Genomic DNA, 24,347 nt, shown 5'->3' with positions numbered 1-24,347 from the left:
GATGAGCAGATTTCAGTTCTTTGGTGTAAGGATCCAGCTCTCACCTCTGAGACTTGCTTGGGATACTACTCTGTCCAGGCTGGCAGCCATAGAAAGGTTTCTGCCCTGCAAAATTACTTTGGACTGTTCATGCAAGGCTCAAGATCACCCTGGACACGTGGACCTCAACACTGGATCCCACAACTCTGATTTCCCATGGATATATATGGATTATACTATGTGCAGTAATGCCACAGATGCCTGGCACAGAAGTAAAGGATTTGAGCTCCTTTGCATAAAATCACACAGAAAGGAAAAGTAGGGCATCTGGGAGGAAAAACCCCATTTCTTACAACTCCCTGGTTGTTTTTTCTGTATGGTAGCAAGAATGCTGCTGTATGCAACAGGGGTCTGCTGAAATGAGGGCATCCCTTCTGCACATGCATATTCAAAGGCTAAAGAGAAAGCTTTGAAATATTTTCAGAAAAGGGGTCAATTATGTAGATTTTACATGGCTTGTTATTAAGGCCAAAACTCACATCGTTTTCACAAGGGCTGGAGGATACCAAGGCAAAGATGTAAGGGCTGGAGTCCAGATTTGCCTGGAAGAAGGGAGGGAGAATGAAAACATTGTTAATTATATCCTCTCAAGAAAGGGCTTGTGGTGCTAGGAATTCATCCCAAGAGGGTAATTTCAAGGCTACAAGTTGCAATACAAATTACTGCTGGTCTAAGCAGGAGCAGAGAGGAGCTCCAGCTGTGGCACCTTTGGTAGCTTTTTGCTGGGGACTTGAGTTATAAGTTAAATAATCTATTTTGGGGAATGTGATATCCTTCCCTCAGCCTGGCTGAAGTCTTGAGCATCATCAATACAATAATGACTTGAAAGAAAACTAGTCAACAATTATTCCTGTGGACTTTACAAATGCTTTGATGAATTTTATTACAAAGGCTCTCAAGGAAACCAGAGCATTTGGTGAAAGGTAAAGTATTGTGCCATTGATTAAAAAACTGGCCAGAACATAAAACCAGAGCAGGAATGACTAGTTAGTTATTACAATGCCAAACTCATAACAAAAGGCTATCACAGGGAACACATTAACCATCTTTTCATGCATAAATAAAAGGTTTCATTTAGAGGAATTAAGACTATTATATTTCTTTTATATCCTGTGAAAACTCCAAAAGTATTGCTTTTCTCAATTAATATTGTACATATTCAAAGGTTATTAAAAGGTTACTGAAAATATGGTGCCTTGAAGGAAAGAAAGAGTTGGGTTTTATAATGTCCTGTCCAGATGTATTTTTTGAGTCCAGGAAGAAGAGCTGGGTCTTGGTGTTGGAAAAGCATTTTTGTGTTTAGTTTACACAGTGCAAAAAAGGAGAATGGAGAATGGATGGGAATAATCAACACTTTCTACCTGGACCAAAACCTCACAGTAGGTACAATGTTATATTTTTGGATAGCAATGAAAATTTAAAATCCCAACAGAGCAGCTTGCTGTTCCACAGCTGATCAAAATTGATCACATAAAACCATTTTCCAATGGCAAAGCAGATTCCAGCTAAGATTTAAAGATTTAAAGATTATGAACAAGTATCACTTCCCATGAGAAAATACCCAGTTTTCTCAAAAAGTTAAAACATTTGAGCCCAGATAGTAATTTTCAGAGGAAATTGTGGAATCCTATGATGTACACAGCTTATATCAGAGGGAAAAACATTTTCTGATCAGCTTTGTAGGCCCTACTATTCATGACTTCTTAGCATGAATCAGCTCTGAGTAAGGAAATTATAGGATAGTGGTATAACACTTTCCTTCTAGAGATGTCAAAACATTTCCCAAAGGCACTGATGTCTCCTCACCACAGGAAGACTGAGAAGGAGAAGGAGAGCTGAAGGAGGTTTTTAAAGCCAGTGTGAGGAATGAGACCTGCATGTCCTAGTTCCCTATGCAGGTGCCCTTTGCAGTAAATTGTGGGGTATGTTATTATCAAATGAAAACCTCCAAGTTGGTTTTTCTGAGTTGGCAAAAAGAGGCAATGAATAGTCACAATTGGAAAGCTAATCCTGACTTTCTCTAAAGAGGAAAAGTGCAGGATTGCCCATTTATCTCCAAACTGAATCAAAGACTGCAGAACTCTGCGTGAGCATTGTTATTTTCCTTTATCAGCAAGGCATTGTTTTGTTGCATGAAATCTGTGTGTTCAATAGATTTGATTTTCCAGGCAGCTGGGTTATCTTGCACTGTGAAGACCCTGTCTTAATCTCAATTGCTGTGCTTTTCTCAGTGCCGTTCCCAGCTGCTCAGAAATGAGCCCAGTGCTTTCATCTGTCTTTTCTTGCTCTTATTAGGTGTGACAGTCTCAACAATACCCATATGTAGGAAAATATGCAGGTTTTAATTTTTTTTTTAATGTGATTGTCAAAAATTATGGGAAAAAAGGTGTTGCTTTTAAATAATATAAGTTCTGCCACACTAATGATGTTTTTCTTTAGAGGCATGGGCATTTTTTTTCTCTAATACATAATTGCAGCCAATCCTTATCTATCCACAGGACACAAAGGAACAGAAAAGAGCTGAAATATGCAGAGTTGGGCCATAGGTGCTTTCCAAGTGAAGTTGATACACAATTAGGATTAATATATGTATCTGATCATTTGGCTTCTGGCAATCATCTTTTGAGATGCTCGACTGTGGATCAGCCACTTTTTTTCCTGTCCTCATAAGCCCTTTTTTGTGTAAAGAAACCCTCCTCATGGCTTGAGGCAGCCATGATTTTAGAGAACGCCTATTGGCATGACTGAAGTACCAATATAACAGTAGAGGAAGGGGAGAGCAAAACTCTTGGTAAGATGGGACGCTTCAGTGAAATGCTCTTTGCTCTGAAACCAAATAGTGTTCAGTGCCATAAGCAAGTGCTTAGAAAACCAAGCTGGGAATGAAATTGATGGATGGAAATTGAGTGTCAGCCTTGCAGCTATCCTGAAGGCAGAGCAACTGCAATGGTTGACATAGATCCCCCTGAAAGGTTTCAATATGTGGTGTGTTGTCATTTCTGCTGGAGTTTGCACCTTTCAGTTCAAGGCACTGTTTCATAACCCAACCCCTGTACAGGCAGGGCCAAGGGTTTTGCTGTCCAGAAAGGGCCAAGCATGCTAAATAGTCAAATTTGATATAGTGGTGGCCATGCACAGACGTGGCCCAGATATTTTTCTCCTTGAAGCCCTGGGGAAGAGAGCAAAGGGAAGAGTGTTTGCCAGGAAGGAGGAAACAATGTGTTCAGGATGGAGGATTAGATTTGCAAAGGTGTCCACGTTTGCATTTCCTACCAATAGTTACAGCATGCAAAGCAAGTTCCCTTTTGGAGATTTTTCTGGCCTGCCCTTAAACCAGAGTGAGTGAGAAGCCACCACACACCCAGCTCAGCCAGCCCAGCTACAAGAGTGCTGCCCTGGGGGCCAGAAGGTCTTTGTCCCACTGCCCTAAATCCAGCAGATCCCAGACAGAGCTCCAAGAAATGTAGCACCAGAAAACAAGAGGATGTTCTCTTCTCTGGACCACAGTCACACTTTGTCCGTCATTGTAACAAAATGTGTGAGACAAGGAAATAGTGATAGAAAGTACATGTGCTCTGGAAATGTCACCATCAAGTCTTAAGTTAATGTCACTTGGATTAGAGGGGGCTGTTCACATCAGCTGGAAATCGGCCAACAAACTAAGACAGACAGTAGGTACGAAGCCAGTCTGCATGCTATTCAGTTTGAAATATTTTCCTATTTTCTCACTGCAGCTGTATTTATGAAATACGTGCTCAGCACACAGCCACTGTGAGCTTTTTCAGTGTCTAGCCAATGCAGTATCTGGCCCTGTATTTTAGATGTAGTGATACTGAAACTTTAGATACCTGAGGCTACAATAAAGACTGTTAAACATTTTTCTTTTCTGTGTGAAACTCGAGAAAGCAGTTGATCTACACAATAGCCTATTCTGCATTCTTGAAGGCTTATTGGTAAAGGTTTGATCTACAGCCGAACCCTCCTGGGTTGGGCAGCCCAGGGCAAAAGAGGCCTTTGTGTAATGTACTTCACTGAAGTTTTTTAACAAAATAGATTACCAGCAAAAGCGATATTTTGCTAGCCCAAGTGTGCCTAAGGACTTTGCCTGCATAAGAAAAGCTGATTTAAAAAAAAAAAAAAAAAAAAACAAACACAACCAAGCAAAGAACAAAATACAGTAAGTTACTTCTCACCAATGATCTGGAAAATGACACTGCAAGCAGAAGCAGGAGTCCTGTGTTAGACTTTCTCTAGCAGCAGATCAAAGTCTCCCCCTTCTCATGGGTGTTTGCTCTTTCTGCTGTAACTTACTGCTCTTCACAGGGCACATAATATAAAACTCATTTACTCACTTTTATTTTTTCTTACCTTGCATGTTTTTCTTTCTTTTACCTGGGGTTCTGTTTCTAATCCATCTCCCAGATGAATGGGCACACAAGTTTTGGGGACTGGGGAATGGATTTGAGTTTGGACAGGATGAGGAAGGACAGGAGCCCCTTCACTTGCTACTGCTTAGATAAATCATCCCCTGATATCCTAGACTGTATGTCTGACACTGGTGCTTGGAGCCTGCAGTATGAGCTTTCCTTGGGTGAGACAGTTTTACCTCCCAGATGGTTATCACCAGTGGGTAATAAATCCAGTGATGTTTCTAAGTGACCTTTTAAAGTGAAGACCACTTAATTATCTATAGGACACTGATTCAGAAAAAAAAAATTCTATATATTTTTTCAAAGCACATGATGTTAAGGATGTTTTTTAATTGCATAAAAATTAGAAAAGCATCCTTTAATAGACTTTCAAATCTATGTGAGGCCTTGCAGGAATTAAAAAGTGTCTTGAAGTGAAACTATGGCAACTCAGTAGGGGTCAGCTCTGGCAGCTAAAAAAAACCCTAAAGACCAACAAGTTTAAGTCTTTGTCTATGACACAGCCAAGGAGAGGCTGCTGCTCCTTTGGGCATGCAGCATTTGCCAGGCAAGGGCCAAGCAGCGGCCAAGGGCTGCCCAGGTCAGGGTGTAGAGCCCAGATGGCCTCACTCCCCCCTTTCCCTTTTCCTCTGCCTGGTACTGGTGGGGATGCCCCATTAACACATTAAGCAGGACTACAAGGAGCAGCTTGCTGGTTATTTTTAGTGAGGGGGAATAGAAAGGATCTAAAAATGTATTTGTGCCTGGCAGGGTTGATCTGCAAAACGAATCCTTTGCATTTCTTTGCATCTTCCATCTGTGATTTCACAGTTAATTGACTTATCCATGCAATGTTCCTCTGAGGTATAGATTATCTTCAGTTTCATAGTGATAAACCCAAGTGCATTGGGGTTTGAGATGGAACTTGCCCTAAACCCTCAAGGGATTACAAGGCAGAGAACAGAGTAGACATGGGTCCCTCCTTTGCACCCCCAGGGTGGGTTCCTTTTCCCCATGGAGACACACATCAAGTCATGCTCCACAAGGCAACAAACTACCACCAGTGCCCCTCACCACTGCCCAAAAACTTCAGCAGGGACTTCATGCCCAGAGCATGAAGTGTGGAGCTGCTCTTGTCCCACTCGTGTGAGCCCTGAGGTGCAAGTCAGGCCACTGCTCCTGGACAGATGCCACAGCCCCCATCATTGGCTGGGTTTATTTTTAGCTGTCCCAGCTCAATATCCATGCAGAGGCAGTGACCGCATCGACCGCGCTGATGCTTTGGAGATCAATGTGTGTAACAGCCCTGGCCACTGCTCTGGGGGTGATCAGAGCTCCATCCTCCACTTCTAGGGCTGAACTTCATCCCTCTGGAAGCTGTGGGTGGCTTTCACCTGTTACATGGTTTGCATAACTCTTGTAAAGACTCACAGAAGACAAGCATCAGCTGCCTTTGGATCAACAGCACACAAGCCCCCCATACCAGGGATTTCTTTCCTTGGCTAAATTGACTTCTTCCCCAGAACTTGAACTGTGTTTTTACACAATGATGATGCCTTTTAGATTGTTTTTAATAAGCAAAGTAAGATAAAGAGGGAAGGAGAGCTAAGAAGTCGTCATATCATCACAAATGCAGGTGAGGAAACACTTCACAGGAAATTTGGAGGAAAGTTGGGTGCCTAGCAGTCATTACATTCAGGTGATGCTGAGACTTCATATAATGTTAATTAACGGTTTAATTTATTGAACTTTGCAAAGTTAATGACCTTTGCAAATGTCCCAAAAAAAAAGGTTTTGGGAAGATCTCAGGTTTCTGACACATATTGTGGAGCACCTACCATTATTTTAAAAAGTTCAGCTCCATCATCACAGTGATTGCTTTTCTTATTGCATGCAAGGTATTTCAGATGGGCAATCAGGGTGTTAGGATAATGAGCAGAAACCTTAATGAGATGCTGTCATCCTTATTTCTGCCAGGATTGTGGCACAAGAAACACACAAAAAATTACATTTTTCTTAGGCAGTTAGGGCACATGTCACCTTTTCCTAGCACAGGTCAAGGGAACTGAGCCTTAGCCCTAGAAGTGTCAGTTCATGCCACTTATTTTAATGAAATTATAATGGACCAGCTAAGCTGGAGCCAGTCACACTGCAGATATTTGAAGTTGGCTGAGATGAATCCCACCTCTGACATGTCTTGGTGAGTTTTCTTGTTGTTTCCAGATAAAGAAAGACTGGGATCCCTGAATTTTAACAGCATCTAATAGTGCCATAAAATCCAGCATTGGATATTAATTCAAATGAGGCTTTTATGCAAGTGGAGATTGTTGTTTAAATCAGGCTGAAAACAGGCTGATGATATATATTCATTATATTTAGAAGCTCTCCTGTGCCTTGCTAGGGATGCTGTGCTGGCATCTTAATTTTCTATCCTTATTGACATCCTGGGAGATGCATAAATGTCCCATTACCCCTGTCCTAAGGAACTGAATCTGGGAATTTTGTGAAACGGTTTGAGAGGACCAAGAGTTTGAATAAGCTGAATGGTTTCTAAAAAAAACTGATTTTTTAGCTCTTGTTTTCTTTCCAGTGTCAGAGAAGCCTTGGTTAGAAACAACCACAGCTGTGACATGCAGTGACCAGTAGCTGGGTGGCCAAAGACATCACCAGGGGGGCTTGGAGCACAGAGAGGACCCAAGGAAGGGCTGAAGCAGCCATGGGCACAGCTGGAAATATCCACTACAGCATAAGGAACATGCTACCAACATCACCTTTATTTGGGGCAGGCATGGGAGCCCCAGATGGGAAAGGGAAGGGATGTCTGGCTCCTACCCCAGGAGGTAAATCTAAGGGATAGGGATGGCTCTGAGTTTCAGGCAATTCTTGGGTTCTAGAGGGTGGGACTCATTAGGGATGGACAGACGAATATAAAAATGCCAAAAATGAAAAAAATGTTCACGAAGAAAAACAGTATCATGTTTCCCTTGGTCCTGTGCTCTGGCTTCTGATTATGTCCTGTGAAGCATCCATCAAACAAGGGGAGTGCAAGATCTACCTCGGACTTTGTCATCCAGGGGATCCTCCTGCCTACAGGGTGTTTTACATGCAGAAATACCTTCTGAGACCTGCAAAGTTCTGCCCCAGTCTTCACCCTCAGAGGGATCAAAACTGCACACACACTTTGGAGAAGAGATGGTCTCTGGTGGCTCTTTTCATTTGGGGTTGTGATTTGGATCAAAACCCAACCTTTAAAGATTAAAAAAATCTCTGCACAAAATAATATTTTATGAGACTCCTTTGGGGCAACCCCAGATTATTATTATTATTATTTATTATAATTATTATTATTTTTTACTCTCGCAACCCCTTTCTTACCCTTGCTCCATCTTTAATTTTTGCCTCATGCTGAGCCCTTCTGTTCATTCCCTCCTTTTCTCCTCTTCCCCAGGCCAAAATTTTGGCCTCTTCCCCAGGCCAAAATACCACAGTCCAGGATTTGCAGACTTGTAACAATATTACACTTCAGAAAAATGGCTATTTTTCTCTTAATGCCTTGTCTGTCTGCTCTGTGAGAGCTGGTCTTCTCTTCCAGCACACACAGAGATGTGTCCAGAGAGCACCAAGTGCATTTATAAGCATTTGCAGAGTATCTGGGAGTCACTTTGCATCAGAGCTTGTGATCTTACAGACATGAGGTGGCTATAATCAAGTTTCTAACTGAGAGCATAATAGCTGTGCTTTAGCAGAGCTGTAGCTTTGGGAAATCGTGTTTTATTTGACTGAGATATTTACAGGGATGGGATTGCAGCCCTTTACATTGGAAAAGCAGCTTCTCTTACCCTGTTCTGTTGATTTCTTCCTGCAAACCAAACACAAACACTCAGTGTTTGTTGCTTTCTGCATCGTGCCCTGTTTGAATGGTTACTGAAGTGGATGAATAAATCATCTGACTGTTGAAACTGCACACACAGACCTAATGCTCTACTGAAAGCCTTTGTGTGTGTTTTGACTGTTAACGTCCAGAACAGCAAATACACCAAGCAGCAAAAGGAAAATATAGCTCAGTTGCTATTTAGGGAAGGAATTCTTCATATTTCCAGCACATGTTTTGTTAGAAGACTGAGAAGGATGCTCAGCCTCATGGTTGTACCTGCTGGGAGCCAGGACTGCCAGAGGCCATTTTCTCTGCTGGGGCAAAGATTTTGCATAGTAATTCTCAATTTGAGTCTGTGACCCCCATCTCTTACAACTCTCATTTTTCATCTGTAGATCCTCCAATCATCTATAGATCCTCCCAGTGAGCCAGGATGAAGGCAAGAAAAAAGAAGGCAGACAGAGCCTTGCCCAAGCCACTGAGCCAGACCCTGATCCTAGGAATCTGCTTCTTCAAACACAGCAGTCCCCATCTCTGCTGAGATGGTTCATTTATGTGAGAGAGGCAGCTTTACCTTCCCAAACTGCCACACTGGCTTAGCAGGAATCATGATAACAATGGCTGAGATCACTGATGTGTCATAGAGATAAATGCCTTCCAGTTATTGGAGGAGGATGGACAGACCCTGATGGTCCTGCCAAGCAGGGCAGGATGCTGAACTGGCTTTGGGGTAACCCAGTCCTCTCAGACTTGTACAATGACCTACGGTCCTCAGAAATGACCTTTTTATGTCTGCCATCCAGATTTGGGAGGCAGCTAAGTCAGCCTTATTAACACCTCGAGATTTTAATATTCATCATACTGTTTTTGCTTTTGTGGAATAAAGCAGGTCACTAGAGCCTTAAAGATGAACTCCAGTAAAACAGCTCGAGTTTCTAACCCTTGCTGGAATTGGTGCCATGTAAGGCTAAGTGGCAAATCATTTTGAAAGCACTTACTCATGCAAATGCTGCATCATGGAACAGCTTGCACAGAGCAGGGGTGTGTCCCCTCTGAACCTCCTCAGAAGCAAGTCCCTCTCCCTGAGAACACACAGAGCAGATCTCAAAGGCCTGCACTGGCAATCTTGGAGGGGAAAACCTTTCTCCATTTTGAAAATACGCCCTACAACCAGCAACAAATAAACACAGCTCAAATTTGTCAGTGCTGCCAAAGCAACACACCCAGTACAGCACTGCTCCTCCCTTTGCATCACTGACAAAGCTGCCAGCTGAATTCTGCCTCTATCCTTGGTGCCTTGGCCTGGTACCAAGCAGGAAGCACACAGATAAGCTCTTGGGATCCCAACAGCTTTTGGAGGGCTGCTAAGCTCAAAAAAGAGCCCAGTGCCTTGCTACTGGCTACTAAAAAGGGCACATTTCACTCTTTAAATCCTTGCCGCAATTCTGGCCTTTCTGAGAACAAAGCTTTATATGTGCCAGGAGATTGCTTCAGAATGAGATGTGATACATCACAATTTTTAACTTTGTTTATAACCTAATCTGTAGCTAAAGAGGAGATTGAAGAGGAAGTGCCAACCCAGAGAGGATGCACCCAGCCATCAGCATTGGCTAGATGCATGACTTAAACTGGCCTTAAACATGGCCTTAAAATGGCCTTAAACTGCAATATCTGCCCACAGGCTGTGCCAGGCTGCATCCTCCTGGCACCTCTGGAGATGGGAGAACCCAGGCTGGCAGTGCTGGGAGCTGCACCCACATTGGTGGGCACCTCCTCCCTATACCACCCCAGCCAGCGCTGTTCTCACTTCTCTTTGCCATCCTCAAAAAAAAAAATCAGTTTGTTCATCACCAGGAGGTGCCAAATCTGCCTGCACAGCCTGGGCAGTAGCAGGTGGGATTCACCACTATGTCCAGCACATCTGCTTTTTTTAAAATGTGTCATAAAAAAGATATTAAAAAATGTGTCATAAAATAAAGTATTAAAATATTAACAGCTTGGGGTTTTGGGTGGTTAGACGCCTTTCTTTCACTCCTGACAATTTAGGGGGAAAGGACAGAAGAAAGGATTTTCAGGACGTTTTCAGGTGTGTATTTTTCCTGAATGAATGAATGAAAGTTAGATTGATTGATTAATTAATCTATTTTCTGCAGCACAGGGAATGAATTGTTGAAAGCAGGTATTTTTAATCAGTGAGGACCAAAAAAAAGCCCTAAAAGGAACAGGTTCTTGCAGAGCATGAGCAAATCTTTCCCTTTTTTAGGTAACCCATGAAAAGTTTGCTGTCATGAAAAGCAAAGGAAACCTGGCGAAGCAGTGATGAGAGAAGCACAGCAGCAATAATATTCAAACCATTTGGAAGCAAATGTTGTGCTTATGAGAGTATGCAACAAAAAATAAAAAAAAAAAAAACAAGCATGAAAGGCACTCCGGGTGTTAAATATTCATTAGTATTCCCTGCACCGCCTGTTCTAAATATAAGATAGGTTTCAGCACAGCCCTGGTGTGTGCCTGGGATGTTTCCCCTCCCCTGTAGGATGCTGCAGCTACTCAGCTGGCGGGGCGTCGCCATGGCAACAGCGCGATGCCGCCTTTTGTTGGATGAATGAATGGAGTGACCGGAGCCGAGGTCGGCCGGGGGCACACGGGCAGGGCACGCTGAGCGGCCATTGTCCCTGTCACAGGAGGCAGGAGGAGCTGGCAGCTCTTTGCATCACACAGCAGCGGAGACAGGGTCCAAATCCAAACCCTCTCTGTTTTTGGTACAGGCAGCACAACTTGGATCTGGGCTGGCATCCCCACCCTGAAGGTTAGGAAGTGTTCAGCTTACAGAATTTTATCCCAGCCTGGATGCACCCATAAGGGGTGAACAAGAAGAAAACTGAGGGCTCAAATGCATACCACAGAGTTCAGCTGTTTTAAGGACCCTCAGCCAGTAGTCTGACAGTGAACATCAGGATTTTTGGGGTCATAATGATTTTTGGAGCCATTTTTCCTAGGGCAAGATTAAGCTCTGGATACAGGCATCTAAATTCAGCCATTTATCTACCTGGCTAAATATCAGGAGAATCTCTTCTCTCTTTCTGGTCCATGGAGGTTTGTCAAGGTGGTCAGCAGAGCCTGGAAAGAGATGGAGCTCCAAGGCTGGAGCCAGGTAGGACATACCAGGTTCCACATAGATATCTGCCTTGATCTGCTGTCTAGAGTCCAGCAGATATTTAAATTATGACAATATAAGAGGAGTTTAATGGTGTTCACAGGGGTTCTTGGATGAGGGAAGATATCTGACTCCATGTTTCAGAAGGCTTGATTTATTATTTTATTATATATAGTACATTAAAACTATACTAAAAGAAGAGAAGAAAAGGTTTCATCAGAAGGCTAGCTAAGCTAAGAATAGAAAGGCAAAGAATGACAGCAAAGGCTTCTGTCTTGGACAGAGAGTCCGAGCCAGCTGATTGTGATTGGCCATTAATTAGAAACAACTCTATGAGACCAATCACAGATGCACCTGTTGCATTCCACAGCAGCAGATAATCATTGTTTACATTTTGTTCCTGAGGCCTCTCAGCCTCTCAGGAGGAAAAATCCTAAGGAAAGGATTTTTCATTAAAAGATATCTGCGACAGAGGGGATTGCAAGGTTTCTCACTCCCATGACTAGTTAAGCGTGATTATGTTCCCATATATTCCAGGATATGGTGGTTTGAATCCATGGCAGGGACCTCTGCAACACCTGTGCAAACCAGACAAGTGGGTGTCTTCTTCTTCAGATGGAGAGCCTGAGATACACTGGGTGTAGCTGCCCAGGATCTGACTCAAATGCTGCTCCCCTCTCCAGAAATAGAATGAGGATGCAAGTGTTCACATGCTCCCTTTGCCTGTGCAGTGCCTTTGATGTGAAATGGCAGGAGCAGAGGCTGCAGAACGAGTCTGCAGTAATTTGAGCATTGCTGTGAGTGGCAGCCCAGCAGAGGAACGAGGTGTCAGACCATGGCACACGCTGCTGGGGCACTGCTCCCCCAGCTACAGCAACCAAAGCTCTCATTTTGAAGTCAAGATAAACTTCCTTGGCTCCCACAGTTTTAGATGAACTTCCTTGGCTCGCTCCTACAATTTTAGTTGCAAAATTACTGCTCTGAACGTGAAGGAGGGGTTGCAAGCAGTCTGGAGCACACCAAGTGTTCATCCTGCTCCTGTAGCACAAGGAGGACAGGCTGGTGGCTGCACAGGCTAAAGCAGAGCATCTGCCAAGGTGCTGGTACAGCTCCAGTCCCACCTGGTGCCTGGAGTTTGAGAGGAAGATGATGTGATGCGCGATACCCATCCACCCAGTGATGCTCCAGCTCTTACAGGAGATTCCCAAGGAGCCAGGACAAAACTACACTCAGCCAGAACCCCTGGGGTCCCCTGGCCCCACTGGTGAGGGAGGATGTGAACAGACCTTGCTGTCACACACACCACTTCAGCTGTGGCTCATGGTAAAGCCATGCAGGAGCTGATAACTGATAACCAGAGCATCCTTGGGATGCAGCTGGGGGTCGCAGCTTGCACTCCCTGGATGAGGAGACTCACAGCCACTGGTGCTGCTCAAACAGCACCATACTCTTTCCCAGTCCTGCTCATCCTGCTGAGCTGGGCTCTGCTCTGACTCATGCAGTATCAGCACAATTCCCAATCCATTCAGATCAGAGAGGCTTTGAGTGCTGCTGAACCAGAAAGGCCCCAGCTTGCTTTTCTGGTCCCAGACTGAATTATTCTTTTGGACTTTAGGAGAAATGCCTTTTTTTTTGTTTTTTGCCTGTAAACAGAGATAACACAGGGAAGCTCATGAGACACTGTGGTGTAGCCTAGTTCAAAGCAGAGCTGAGTTTTAAGAGACCTGGGTGTTCATCCACTGCCATGGGTGCATCACCCACATTATCATATTGGATTAAACCTGGACCACCTGACCTGACATCTCCAAAATACCCAAAAACTCCTCTCCCTTTATGTTCCTCTTGAGGCTGTGGGCAGTCAAATTCCCCTGACAATTTGGACAAGATGATGCTTCACAGATGCAGACAGACTTGTAAACCTTTCCTCAGAGCCTGGCATAATGCTGTACAGCAGAAATATCACAATAGCCTGTTTTACTGGTGCCTGGAATTCCTGCTGCCATTTATTCAAAGACTTATTAAAGTCTTGGAAATACCAATAGCAAAACACATTTATATACAGCCAGCAAGAAATGGATGAGCCTGCCAGCATTCTACAGTCTCTTTAGCTCTGGAAAACTTATCTCAGCCTTCAGTATGATATGATCAGATTCGTTCAGGTTTGATAAGAACCTGACTTTGGTTGAGAACATTTAATTCTGTTTGAAATTAATATTAATCACTGTAGGAGGCACCTCCCCTCCCTGTTTTTACCCCATAAAAATAATAAGAAAAATTGCCTTAAACTGCAATATCTACATGGTCTAAAGGTCTGGAAGAGATAGAGAAGAAAAGGGATGTGTGGGGTTGAGCACCCTCATGTATGTCACTGTCTGGGAGCACTTCTGCTGGGGTTTGAAGGGCAGGAGTTTTGTCTGTCTCTGGGTTCATGCCAGGTTTTTCTCCTTGGGATGCCATGAACCAACCATGAACCAACCATGAAAATTTTCCATTGCACCTTCTCCTTATCAGTGTAGCCCCCAGGAGCCAGGGCTGAGCATGAAGTATACATGAGATGGTCCCTGGTGTGAGCAGCCAATCTCTTTGAGAAAGAACTGGTCTCTCTTTTTGGTTTTGCAGGAGCCTCAGTGGCTGGCTTGGACCAGAATGCAGAGTTTTAGATGGTGAAAGCTAATTGAGGTGAATCCCCATCATCATCCAGAGAACATGTGGTATTTTCAGGAGTTAACCAGACCCAGCTCAGTGCATGAATCAGACAGCAACAGTCCCTGAGCATGCAGCTTGCAGCACGTAGCAAGAGTTGGTGTTAAAGGGCATTAGAAATTTCCACCTGTAATGTGCTCCAGCTAGCCTGACTGTGATTTTTCTAACACTGAAAATCGAGTTCTGGTGGTGTAACAGGGTTTTAAATTTTGCTTTTGGACAGCAATTGGATACTGGTATGTGGAAGGTTACCCCCTGGGATGAGGAAGGGAATCCTTTTTGTGTTTGTGTTAGGAAGTGGGGTGGCCCCCGGGGGAGCTGACCTTTGGAGCAGTGATGGGCAGCTGTGTTCATTTGATGGCATTTCAAAAAGGTTTTACTTTGGACTGGTCTGGTCTGGTCCTGTGGACTCAACACTGGTGTGTTTGTAGGTGTGAAGCTCCTTTTCCAGTTCAATTTTTCTGTGAAAGAGCTTCAGTCCTAGCATCACTTTGAGATGGAAAACAAAATGCATAAAGCAGGAGCAATCAGGGAATTTTCCACAAAGACACCCTCTGATCTGAATTAAAATGCTAATAGAAATGCATTCGGGGAGTACCTTTTGCTGACCAACTTTGCAGGAGTATATTCCTTTTGTTTGATGCGCTTTTCCTCCTTTCTCTCCCTGAATTCCCGGCTGACAATTGACAGGAACTCCCTTTCAGCGTGGGTTTGGTCACTCACTGGCAGCAAACGCGCCCAGCAGAAAATGCTCCAACTGTTGGCGTTTCCCGAGCAGGGAAAACCTCCTGCAAGGCTGAGGCTTGCCATGAGGATTACACCCTTTTAAGTCAGTGCCGGGGAATCCACGATCTGCCTCGGTGACGAAGTTTTTCCTCGGCGCTTCCCTGGCTCGCAGGGAGAGCGGAGCAGCATCAGCGGCACAATAGGCAGGGCAGGGTCCCGCATCTCCCATCCCTGCGGAAAGGGTCCCGCACCCTCCATCCCCGCGGGAAGGGGCTGCGATCGCCCGTCCTGGGCTGGATGCATTACGTAAGGCAGGGATCGTTTGTCAGGCGCGATGGTACAAACATAGCTGCGGGCAGATTATGCACAGAGAGCCAGAGAGGAGGAGGCACGGGCAGGAAGGTGTCTCCGGGAGCGGGGCTCCCTCCCCGCCGCTGAGGATCGCGGCTGGGCAGCGGGCTGGGCTCCCCTGGACGGTGTCCCTGGCATGCTCTGCTTCGTGCGGGATGCTTGAGACGAGATTCTAACTTGGGGCGCCGGGATTGGCATGAGGATTGGAGCAACATGGAAGGGCTTCTGTCTCCGATGAGAACGAAGGTAGGGAAAGATGTTCGTGTCTTTTGAAGCTCAATTTACCCTGCGAGGGGAAGGGGAGTTGCGGGGCGAGCTCTGTGAATAGGGGGCTTGCCGGGCTTTTGTCTCTTTTCTTTCCTGCCTCTTTTTTTTTTTTTTTTTCTTTCTTTCTTATTTTTCAAAACTACGCTGGTGAATGTAACTCGGCAGAGCAGCGCCAGCAGTTGCCTCCGAGAGGGGAGTAACGCATCACTCCTCCTCGACAGAGATGACCTTTGTAAATGAGTTTGCCTTTTGGAGTAGACAGCCATATTTTTATTTGAATTTCCACTTGGAGGCTCTCATTGTGTCTGTGCGTCTGTGCGGGCTCCCCGGGGGACGCGGACCTTCCCTGCGGCACAGGGATGGGTGGATGGGGACACCGGGATAGCCCACCAGGTGTTGGCAGCACCAAGGGGGGCACGAGCAGGCAAAGTGGGTGATTTTGTGCCCAAACACCCTGCCAGGGTGCCAGACCTCTTGTTGTGGACCCAGAGCAGAAAGCTGTGACAGAGTGAGTGTGCAGAGCTGAGGGATTGCTGCACTTGTCTGCTGCCTTCTCACACTCTCAACTCTCTTCAAAGGTTTGGCAGGAACCCTCAGTATTAGACAAACTTGAATTCCAGCAGGGAAATGACAGAAGAAAAACAGTGATGGTTTAGTTGGTAAAATTTCTCCCCATGCCATTATTTCTTTGTGGTCCTGGGGGATAGACTGAATCCTGATTGCATTTTATTTAGTCACTGCCTCCATCCCATGTGGTAACTGCCTTGGGTAAATCCTTCTGATTTCACTCCATCACCACATTCAGTCCAACTCTGTTGTATTGTGTCTCAAGACCGGAAGAATTGGAATTCAGTGGCAATTCTTGCTGGCAACAGGGTGTCTTTGTATGTCTTGGATGCAAACAGTTTGGAAGGGGCAGTCAGACAAGACTTGCTTTCTATAAATGCCAGACTTGAAAAAATTCTGAGAAATTGTCTGGTCCAGCCCCTGTGCTGAAGCAGATCAGCTAGTCTGGTTTCCTCAATTACATCCCTGCCATTCACTATCCTAAATTAAAGGCTCTTCAATGATTTAAAGTCTTTTCAATATTAAAACCAAGAAAAGTGATTTAAATAAAAATAATTTGCCAGCAAATGTCTGCACTGCAATTCTCCAGGGGACTAATTTTTTTCCACTTTAATTCAGGTTTTTTTGTCTTGAGCAGTAAGTTGATAATTTAAAAAAAAACCTGCCAACTTCATATAGCTCTCCATTACCAAGAACAATGCTATGGGCAGTTTTTAGAATGAAAGATTTATAAGGGATTATAGACCCAGCCATTCATATATCTCATTACTGAGGAATTCATACATTAATATTAGGCTTTGCAAGGCATTTCCCAGTACTATTTTTTAAAAAATCAGATAATAGAGGAAACCTCTAGCAGCTGTCCAACATTTCCATCTCATTTCCATTATTAGAAAACATAACTTTCATTGGTTTAGCTGATGTTTCCAGTCTGCTGTTCTAACCAGGCTTGAAAGGACTGCTGAAGGCAGTCTCCCCCAGGACTGGTGAGCTCAGGCTGATGTGTGGATTACAGTCAGACCTGTGTAGTATCAGCACCTGCAGCATGTGTGAAGCTATAAAAATGACAGAGTAAGGGAAGTGGTCCAGGACTGGGTATTCTGTTTGTTCATCTGATCTGCTTCGTAGCTGGAGTGTAAATCCCACTAACACCATCCATAAAGTGTAATCTAAATTGCCACTGTCAAGTAATTTATTGATCCTATAGAAGAGCATGCTTGGGAGTATAGACATGATCCTTTGGATCACAATCTGCCTTAATATTAGAGAAAGGGAGAGATTCTGATCTCCTTTGTGTGTGGGAAAAGCTTCTCAAGGCAAAGAAATGTGATTTTAAATCAGCTCTTGCAATGATATAAGATCAGTGGGATTCTCTGGAAGATCCAGACCCTGACGTTGGTATTACGTTGCTGTTAATCCAGAGCAGCTCCATGGCAGCTGATGGAGATATTCAAACAGACTCTGTGAAATAAAGGTCAGGATTTGGCCCTTACATCTTTACCTTTCAGAGAAACAACAATGCATAGATCACTTAAATAGATTTGAAAACTTATCATCTTATTTCCAAGATGCTTCATGGCTGGCAGTGGCTCCCCGTTCCCTGCCAGAAAATCAAGTGTAAAATCTATTAAATCCCCAAATACAACCTTAATATGTGATGATTACACAAAAAAAACTTGACAACAGTGGGGCTGCCAACGTGCTGAGACCCCTGCCTGTTCCACTCCCTGATACTGCCTCGTTTTCCTCCTCTATTCCCCCGTCTGTCTGATCCCATCTGTTGTCACTTGTTTTACACCAAGGCTGAAACTGTTGGGGGCTAGTTAGAAGTTGTTTTGTCCTTTGGTTTGTGCAGTGACATGAAGGACAGTGGGCTTCTGGTCATTTCTGGCAGAGCTGCCTGGAAAGAGCCTGGAGCATCTGGGAGCTCCAAGAGTTGAACCTGTGTGAAAACATCTCCTTGCCACAGTGAAATGCAAATAAAGGCTCCATTTTATCCTTAGAGTCCCAAGCAGCTCCGTTTAGCCTGCTCAGATCTAGACAGAAAACCAAAACCAAAGAATTTTCTTTGTTTTTATGGGTAAATAGGGGCAGGAGCTGACTCTGCAGGCACTTCTCACATTCTGTCAACAGCAGGTGAGGACAGCCTACATCTGCCTGTGATAGCCAAATGCAAGGGCCCCTGGAATTAAAATGAGCTCTAAATCCCTGCAGGTGGGCTTGGGTGAATATCATGGTGGCACTTGAAAATAAGATTGCTGTCAGCTCTTTGGTCACTATTGTTCACACTCCACTGACAGAGGGACAGGTGGGCACATCTCAGCTAAAGAAATCCAGTTTATTGTGCAGGAGGGCTGGAGCTGAGGCACTGGACAGAGACATGGACACCATGTCCTCACTTCTCCAAGCAGCTCCATGGCAGGAATTGCCAGCAGAGGGCTGGGAATGTACCAATAGGATTCTATTTCATAGAGGACTTGTTTCTTATTTCTTATATCACAGGGTAATAACCCATTTGCTTGCTGGGCCGTGCTGGGTGATCATACAGTGGATACTTTAAAAAATCCTTAAAATATTTGGTAAATTGGGTATTAAACACTAAGCACATTACACTCTGTAATGGACTCCACTGCAGCAAGCTGTGGGTGGTTAAGACATTCCTGCTTTTGTATAACCAGGGTACACAGATGCAGGAATTCTAGGGAAAGGAAAGGGATGCACAGTAAAATGGGCTGGCATATCAAAATTGAAGCAGATAAGTAGAATGCACTGAACAGCAAAGTTGCTGCATTTTTTTGTGTCAATGATTAAATTTCACTTGATTAGAAGTAATGGCTGGGTTGTAAATATTTGGTAGGTTAATAGAGGTACTTATAAATATTACCAGAACCAGTTAAATTCTGTAGCCTAGGATGTCTGAGCCCCTGTTTTCAGAGCACATGAATGTACACAATAGCAATGTCCCCATGCCACCTTAAGAGACTGTGAAGTTGATTGAGTACCACAAAGTGAAAAGAATGAAGAAATGCATAAATATTGCAGTCCTTTGTTAGCCTCCATTTTAATTTGTTTTATAATCCTCAACACATGCACAATTTGCCTTAACCCTCAGTGCATCGCCTTCAGCAAATTACCCTGGCATAAGAATTTCAGTAATTTTAGTTTCTCTGCTGCTGACACTTGCCAGTGCATGCAACTGAATTTGCAATGAGCACCTGGCTCAAACCACGCAGAACTGGCTACTGCTCTATTTTCCTTTCAGAAGCTTGTGTTTGGTGCTTTTTTGTTTATCAAAGCACTGCTTCTCTTTCAGAGAGGCTGAAAGAACTTTTTCAATGAACTTTTCGTCTGTTCAGAAACACACGCGGAGGGTAAATGGAGATTAATTACTGTCGAATTTACTAAGCTTTGCATCCAAAGATAATGAATTTTGAGTGTTCCTGGGTACAGCAAATTCAGCAAGGGAACTCAGTAAATAAAATGTGTAGTATTTAGATAGTGCTCTTTAAGCAATAATGGGGCTGTTCTCGTTTATTGAATCTTATTAACTTTATCTGTTTGTTGTAGATTTTGGGGATTAGCAAACTCCCATGGTGTTACCGTTGGTTTGTTAAGCCCTGTTGGCTCTGCTTTCAAAGCCACTTAGTTTTTGACCACTGGATCTCTCACAAAGAATGGTTGAGTTGTCCTTGTGCCTTACTTTGAGAAGTTCACAGTGGCTCAAAGGAGAGAAACTTTGGAAAGTACACTATACCCTGAGAATCCTAAATAGCAAAGGCTGTGACAGCTGGCCTTTGAGATTGCTGGGGAGGAAGTCAGGAGGGGAAATTACCCCTGGGAAAGCGAAGTCTGAGTCTGGGTTACACCTGTAGTTTTTCACCCTTCTTGAATGGCACTGAAAAGAAGTTTATATAAGCAGTTTCTTTGTGCAGCTGCATGCAGCAAAACATTTGAACAGACTCAAAACTTTAATCTCATAAGCTGTCCTGCAGAAGTTGAGATTAGAATCCTGCACTGTCTGGACAGCTATGAATATTAAAATCACTTTACAGCACTCTTGTAGAAGCCAAGAGGCAGAATAATTCCTTTGTGTATGTTGTGAAACCTGTCCTGGTGTTTTTGAGAATACCAAAGGACTGAAGTTGCCCCCATCCTTCCAAAAGCATTCGCGTTACTCCTATGGAGTCTAAGATCCCTGCTTTGATAAAATTGTGTATTTCACTCTCATTTTGAGTATTCCACCATGATAGACACACACAGGTGCTAATGACACTTACAGAGTGAGATTTCCAAAGCCATTTATTTCTATTTTTATTTATTTATTTCTGGGGCTTCTGATCTCTCCTATGGAGTGACTTCACATGGGCAGTGAGCACACAAACCCAAACCCAAGCCCAAACACAATATTTCAGGTTCCCACACACACAGGGAGCTCACAGCATGGACTGGGGAGTGCTGGTGTTCCCCCAGCAGCCCTTCCACAGGGCCCCTGCTCGAGCAGCTGAAGGGGAACCTCCTTCCCTGCCTTATTATCAGTTTGACATGGGTTAATGAGACCATATGTAATTCTCTGAGCTTGCAGATAGTTAAAAAGAAAGGCAATTCAGGAAATAATGAAGCTCTATGTCGGCTACTGTTGATCATAATTTAATAAATACCTGGGAGAGAGGATGTAGGGGCATAACTCAGAGCAGAGTTTGGCTTTGGAACAAGTGTACCATAACATTATGCCTCTGGAAAAGCAGAGCAGTTTTTGTTCTGTAACATTTCCTAAACCCATTCAGATTTAAAGGCAATATATCACTGAACATAAAACTGAAAGGTTATTTTTCCTCCCCGGCTGTGCTTTGCAGCAGAGCAGTGAGCTCTATGCCTGATTGAGCCCTGCACTGGTGCCCAGTCACACCAGGGGTGGGTTATTCACTCTCCAGGGAGGGGAAACTCTGTGTACCCTGGGCTGGACACTGCTCTGCTAATGGGAATTGCATTGCAGAGCACCAAAATCCAGCACAGGGACTTGGATCATGAGAATACAATCCCTGTCCCCAGATGCTCCCTACTAAAGGTTAGGAGGAAATAGGAACATTTTGCCTCAGTTTTTAAGGAGGAAGGACTGCAGTTCAGATTCTGGTATTTCATACAGGATCCAAAGCCTGAGGGGTTCTGCTCATTCTCAGCATCCTCAGGAGTGCAGCTGAGTCCAGGCTGCCCTGTCCTAGGATCTGCCCTTGGCTGCACACCAGGTTCAGTGGGCTCAGCTCTTGCCGAGCTCTCCCATAACTATCAGACAGCCTGAAATGAACCAGGATAATCACAATGCTGGCATTGCTTTGTCTTTCACAGACAGCCTGATCCCCTCTCTGCCACCACCAGCTCAGCATCAGGAGCACATCACTGGGCGGTGCAGTTAAGCTGTCCCATGGTGTATCAAATATCACTGGATCCTGTCAGGGGATGGAAATAGGAACTGCTCCCACGTGCCCTGTTCACCTCCCAGGGCCCAGACACCATCCAGCTGAAACCATCCTGCACCCTGGCCTCAATTGTCCATGTCTTGCTCAGCCTGTGCAAAGCCAGGCTGTAGCAGAGGTGCCCAGGAAGGTCTGACATTCCCTAAACCTTCATATGGCTGAGGTTGCCTGAAAGTGCCAAAAATTCTCTTGGCTACCATGGGACCTCACTGAAAAGCACACTGGGGGGCTATGCAGAGACCACAGAGGTGCCAAAATGAAATTAATAATAACAATGATATCAACAACAACAACAACAACATAATAATAATAATGTTTAAAATGCAGTATGGCAAGGCACAGACTGGAGGGAAGGAAACTGATGATATTGGCACTAAGAGCATAAAGCTTGCTAGCTCAGTGTGTGGATCATGGGCATTTTTAGGAAGTACAGAGAAAATACACCGGTGAACACTCATTTTCCCAGTCATTTCATTATTTTACTTAATGGCAGCTATTGTCGAGGCAATTTGCCACCCTTTTCAGAAGCAGAGCTCAGACAGAGACACCCACTCTTTAGCTGTGAATCACAGGTTGCATTCCCTGGGGAAGGTCACAGAGCCTTAACTGCTGCAAATATGGGAAAGCTGAAAAAATGAGAAAGATATTAGTGAGATGATTATGAAGCAAAAAATGATGGTTGCCCCAAAATGCCAGTCTGGTAGTTATCTGTGGAGGATAACAGCTCTCCTGCATGTCTACCTGGTGTGTTAGGTCATTCTGAAGGCAGCGATGGTAGGGCGTGTATGTGTTTAGTGTTTGGGACTCTATGGAAGGAAACAAATTCTTGCATGATGCACAATTCATATAAGAAATGTCTGATGCATAACCAGTGCATGCCAGCATAGTTCTAAGCACCCCAGCATGGACTTCAGTAATGGTCAGCTATTTCTTATAGTATTTTACTGGATTTAAATAAATGTAAAATGTGTGTGCAGCTGGGCATGTGGGCTTTCTTCCTGAGAACACACACCCAATGTACCTTAGCTTTCCCTGCATGCCTTCTTCATCTACATTGCAGTATAAACCCTATCAATCTGTGAGACCAAAGCTCTGATCCTGTTTGGAATTCAACCAGCAAGACAAAAATCTCCAGCCCTTCAAGTTGCTCCAGTTCAGAGGAGAGCAGAGGACAGATGCAGGTGTCTTTTTGATGTGATTTATAAGCATGTTACAATATCAATAAGCATACAAAGTCCTGTTTCCCTGACCACAGCAGATATTAACAAATGAGAGAGCAGCTTCCCTCTTCAGGGTGGCTTCTTTCATGCAACATTCATCCACACCTGGTTTTGCTTGGTGTCTTGGTCCTTGGCTTGATTACCCTATGAGGATACAGTCACAGGGTATCACAACACATGGCAGACCAGCTGAGTGTCTCAATCCCTTCTTCCCTTCAAGCTCAAAGTCCCCATTTTGGTGATTTGTTTGGGTTCTTTTTAGGGAAAGCCCTTGTTCCTTTTGTGCAGGAGCTCAGCTGTTGTGGCAGCGCTGTTGCAGCATCCCAGCACTCAACATCTCCTCATGTTCAGAAAAGGAAAATCTCCCCAAATGCAGCTGTCCTGAGGCAGACCCATTGACTTGGGTCCCACACAAAAGGCTGATTTAGTAGTAAATGCAGTAGTAGTAGTAAATGCAGATTTAAGGCTGATTTAGTAGTAAATGCAGTATATACATCAGCAGTAAAAATACACCTCCCTTTTTTTTTTTTTCCTTACAAAACCTTATTCACGATTCTCCCATGCAGCAAACACCAGAGGAAAGTGGTGGCTCTCAGGACATGACACAGGGTCCCCTGGGCCACAGCACTGATGAGGCACAGCCCAAAGCAGCAGCCAAACCCAAACCCATCCAGTCCCTTGGAAAAGAGGCAGATACCATCACTCTTCTGCTCTTGGTGACACAAACACGTACAAAGCTTGGCTGTGCTGAAGGAACATTAAAGGTAGAAGACATCTCCTGGGTAGACAGCACTCAAACCACTTGGGGCTTTGAAGACAGGAGGTCAAAAACAATATATCAAGTGAGTTATCAGCCAGTCCTGTCTTCCCTTCCTCCCCTCCCTCTGGCTCAGAGCTGCAGGAGCTCAGGTCCTTTGATGTAAACCTGTCAGACACTTTGGTCTCTTCTCTGCCCTGCCCTATTCTTGCACACACACATTTGTGTGAGATTTTAATTATAGGCATGAGCATATTGGTAAGAAAACCCTTCCTTAATTACACGCTCAATTAATTCCAGTAGCTCAGGAGCTGAAATATGAAGTTGGGTGAAATTATTACTGCTTCATCTAAAGTTGGATCTCTCCATGGCCAGGTTCCCAATAATACTGTGGAAGTAATTTTTCTTTAGAAAAATGGATTTCATTTAGAAGAGATTAAATTGTTTTGGATATAGGGAGTTAGAGTATTATCTGGTACCACTCATATTCTTTTCCAGAAACACTAATTACTTATAAGACTAATCTTTTCAGCAAATATTCCATGATCAGGCCAAAGAATTATATGGCACAAATAAGGCAATATTTAGCCTCATTAGGGCTGGCACAAACCCTTCCCTAATGTATTGTGGTCTTTAGAGAGAGATCAAGTGAGATGAGAGATTAAATGTGTTTTCATAACATCAGATACCCATCCATGGCACCAGGGCCTCAATGCTCCACTGGAATTTGGGTGTCACTGCTGCTGCTGCTGATGGCACTCTGGTAGGGATGGCTGAGAAACACCTAGGCTGGAACCTGCTCATCT

At 44.2% G+C, this 24,347-nt stretch overlaps 1 protein-coding gene across 5 annotated transcripts in view; it reads left to right on the top strand.

Annotated features, from left to right (window-relative positions):
• FRMD4A (FERM domain containing 4A) overlaps window positions 1-24,347 on the top strand; it is a 378,230-nt gene that overhangs the window by 71,877 nt on the left and 282,006 nt on the right. The window contains exon 1 of one of the 5 annotated variants that reach the window (XM_014268641.3): window positions 14,884-15,505. The exons of the other annotated variants lie outside the window; for them this stretch is intronic. Coding sequence (XP_014124116.2) covers window positions 15,473-15,505 — 33 coding nt within the window. The 5' untranslated portion in view covers window positions 14,884-15,472. Of the gene's footprint in view, window positions 1-14,883; window positions 15,506-24,347 lie in introns of those variants that run through there. 5 annotated transcript variants of the gene reach the window in all.

The sequence above is a fragment of the Zonotrichia albicollis genome, chromosome 4 (genome assembly GCF_047830755.1).
Source record: "Zonotrichia albicollis isolate bZonAlb1 chromosome 4, bZonAlb1.hap1, whole genome shotgun sequence".
Taxonomy (NCBI): domain Eukaryota; kingdom Metazoa; phylum Chordata; class Aves; order Passeriformes; family Passerellidae; genus Zonotrichia; species Zonotrichia albicollis.
Note: the sequence above shows the minus strand (reverse complement) of the source record. Positions and strands in the feature narration are given on the sequence as shown.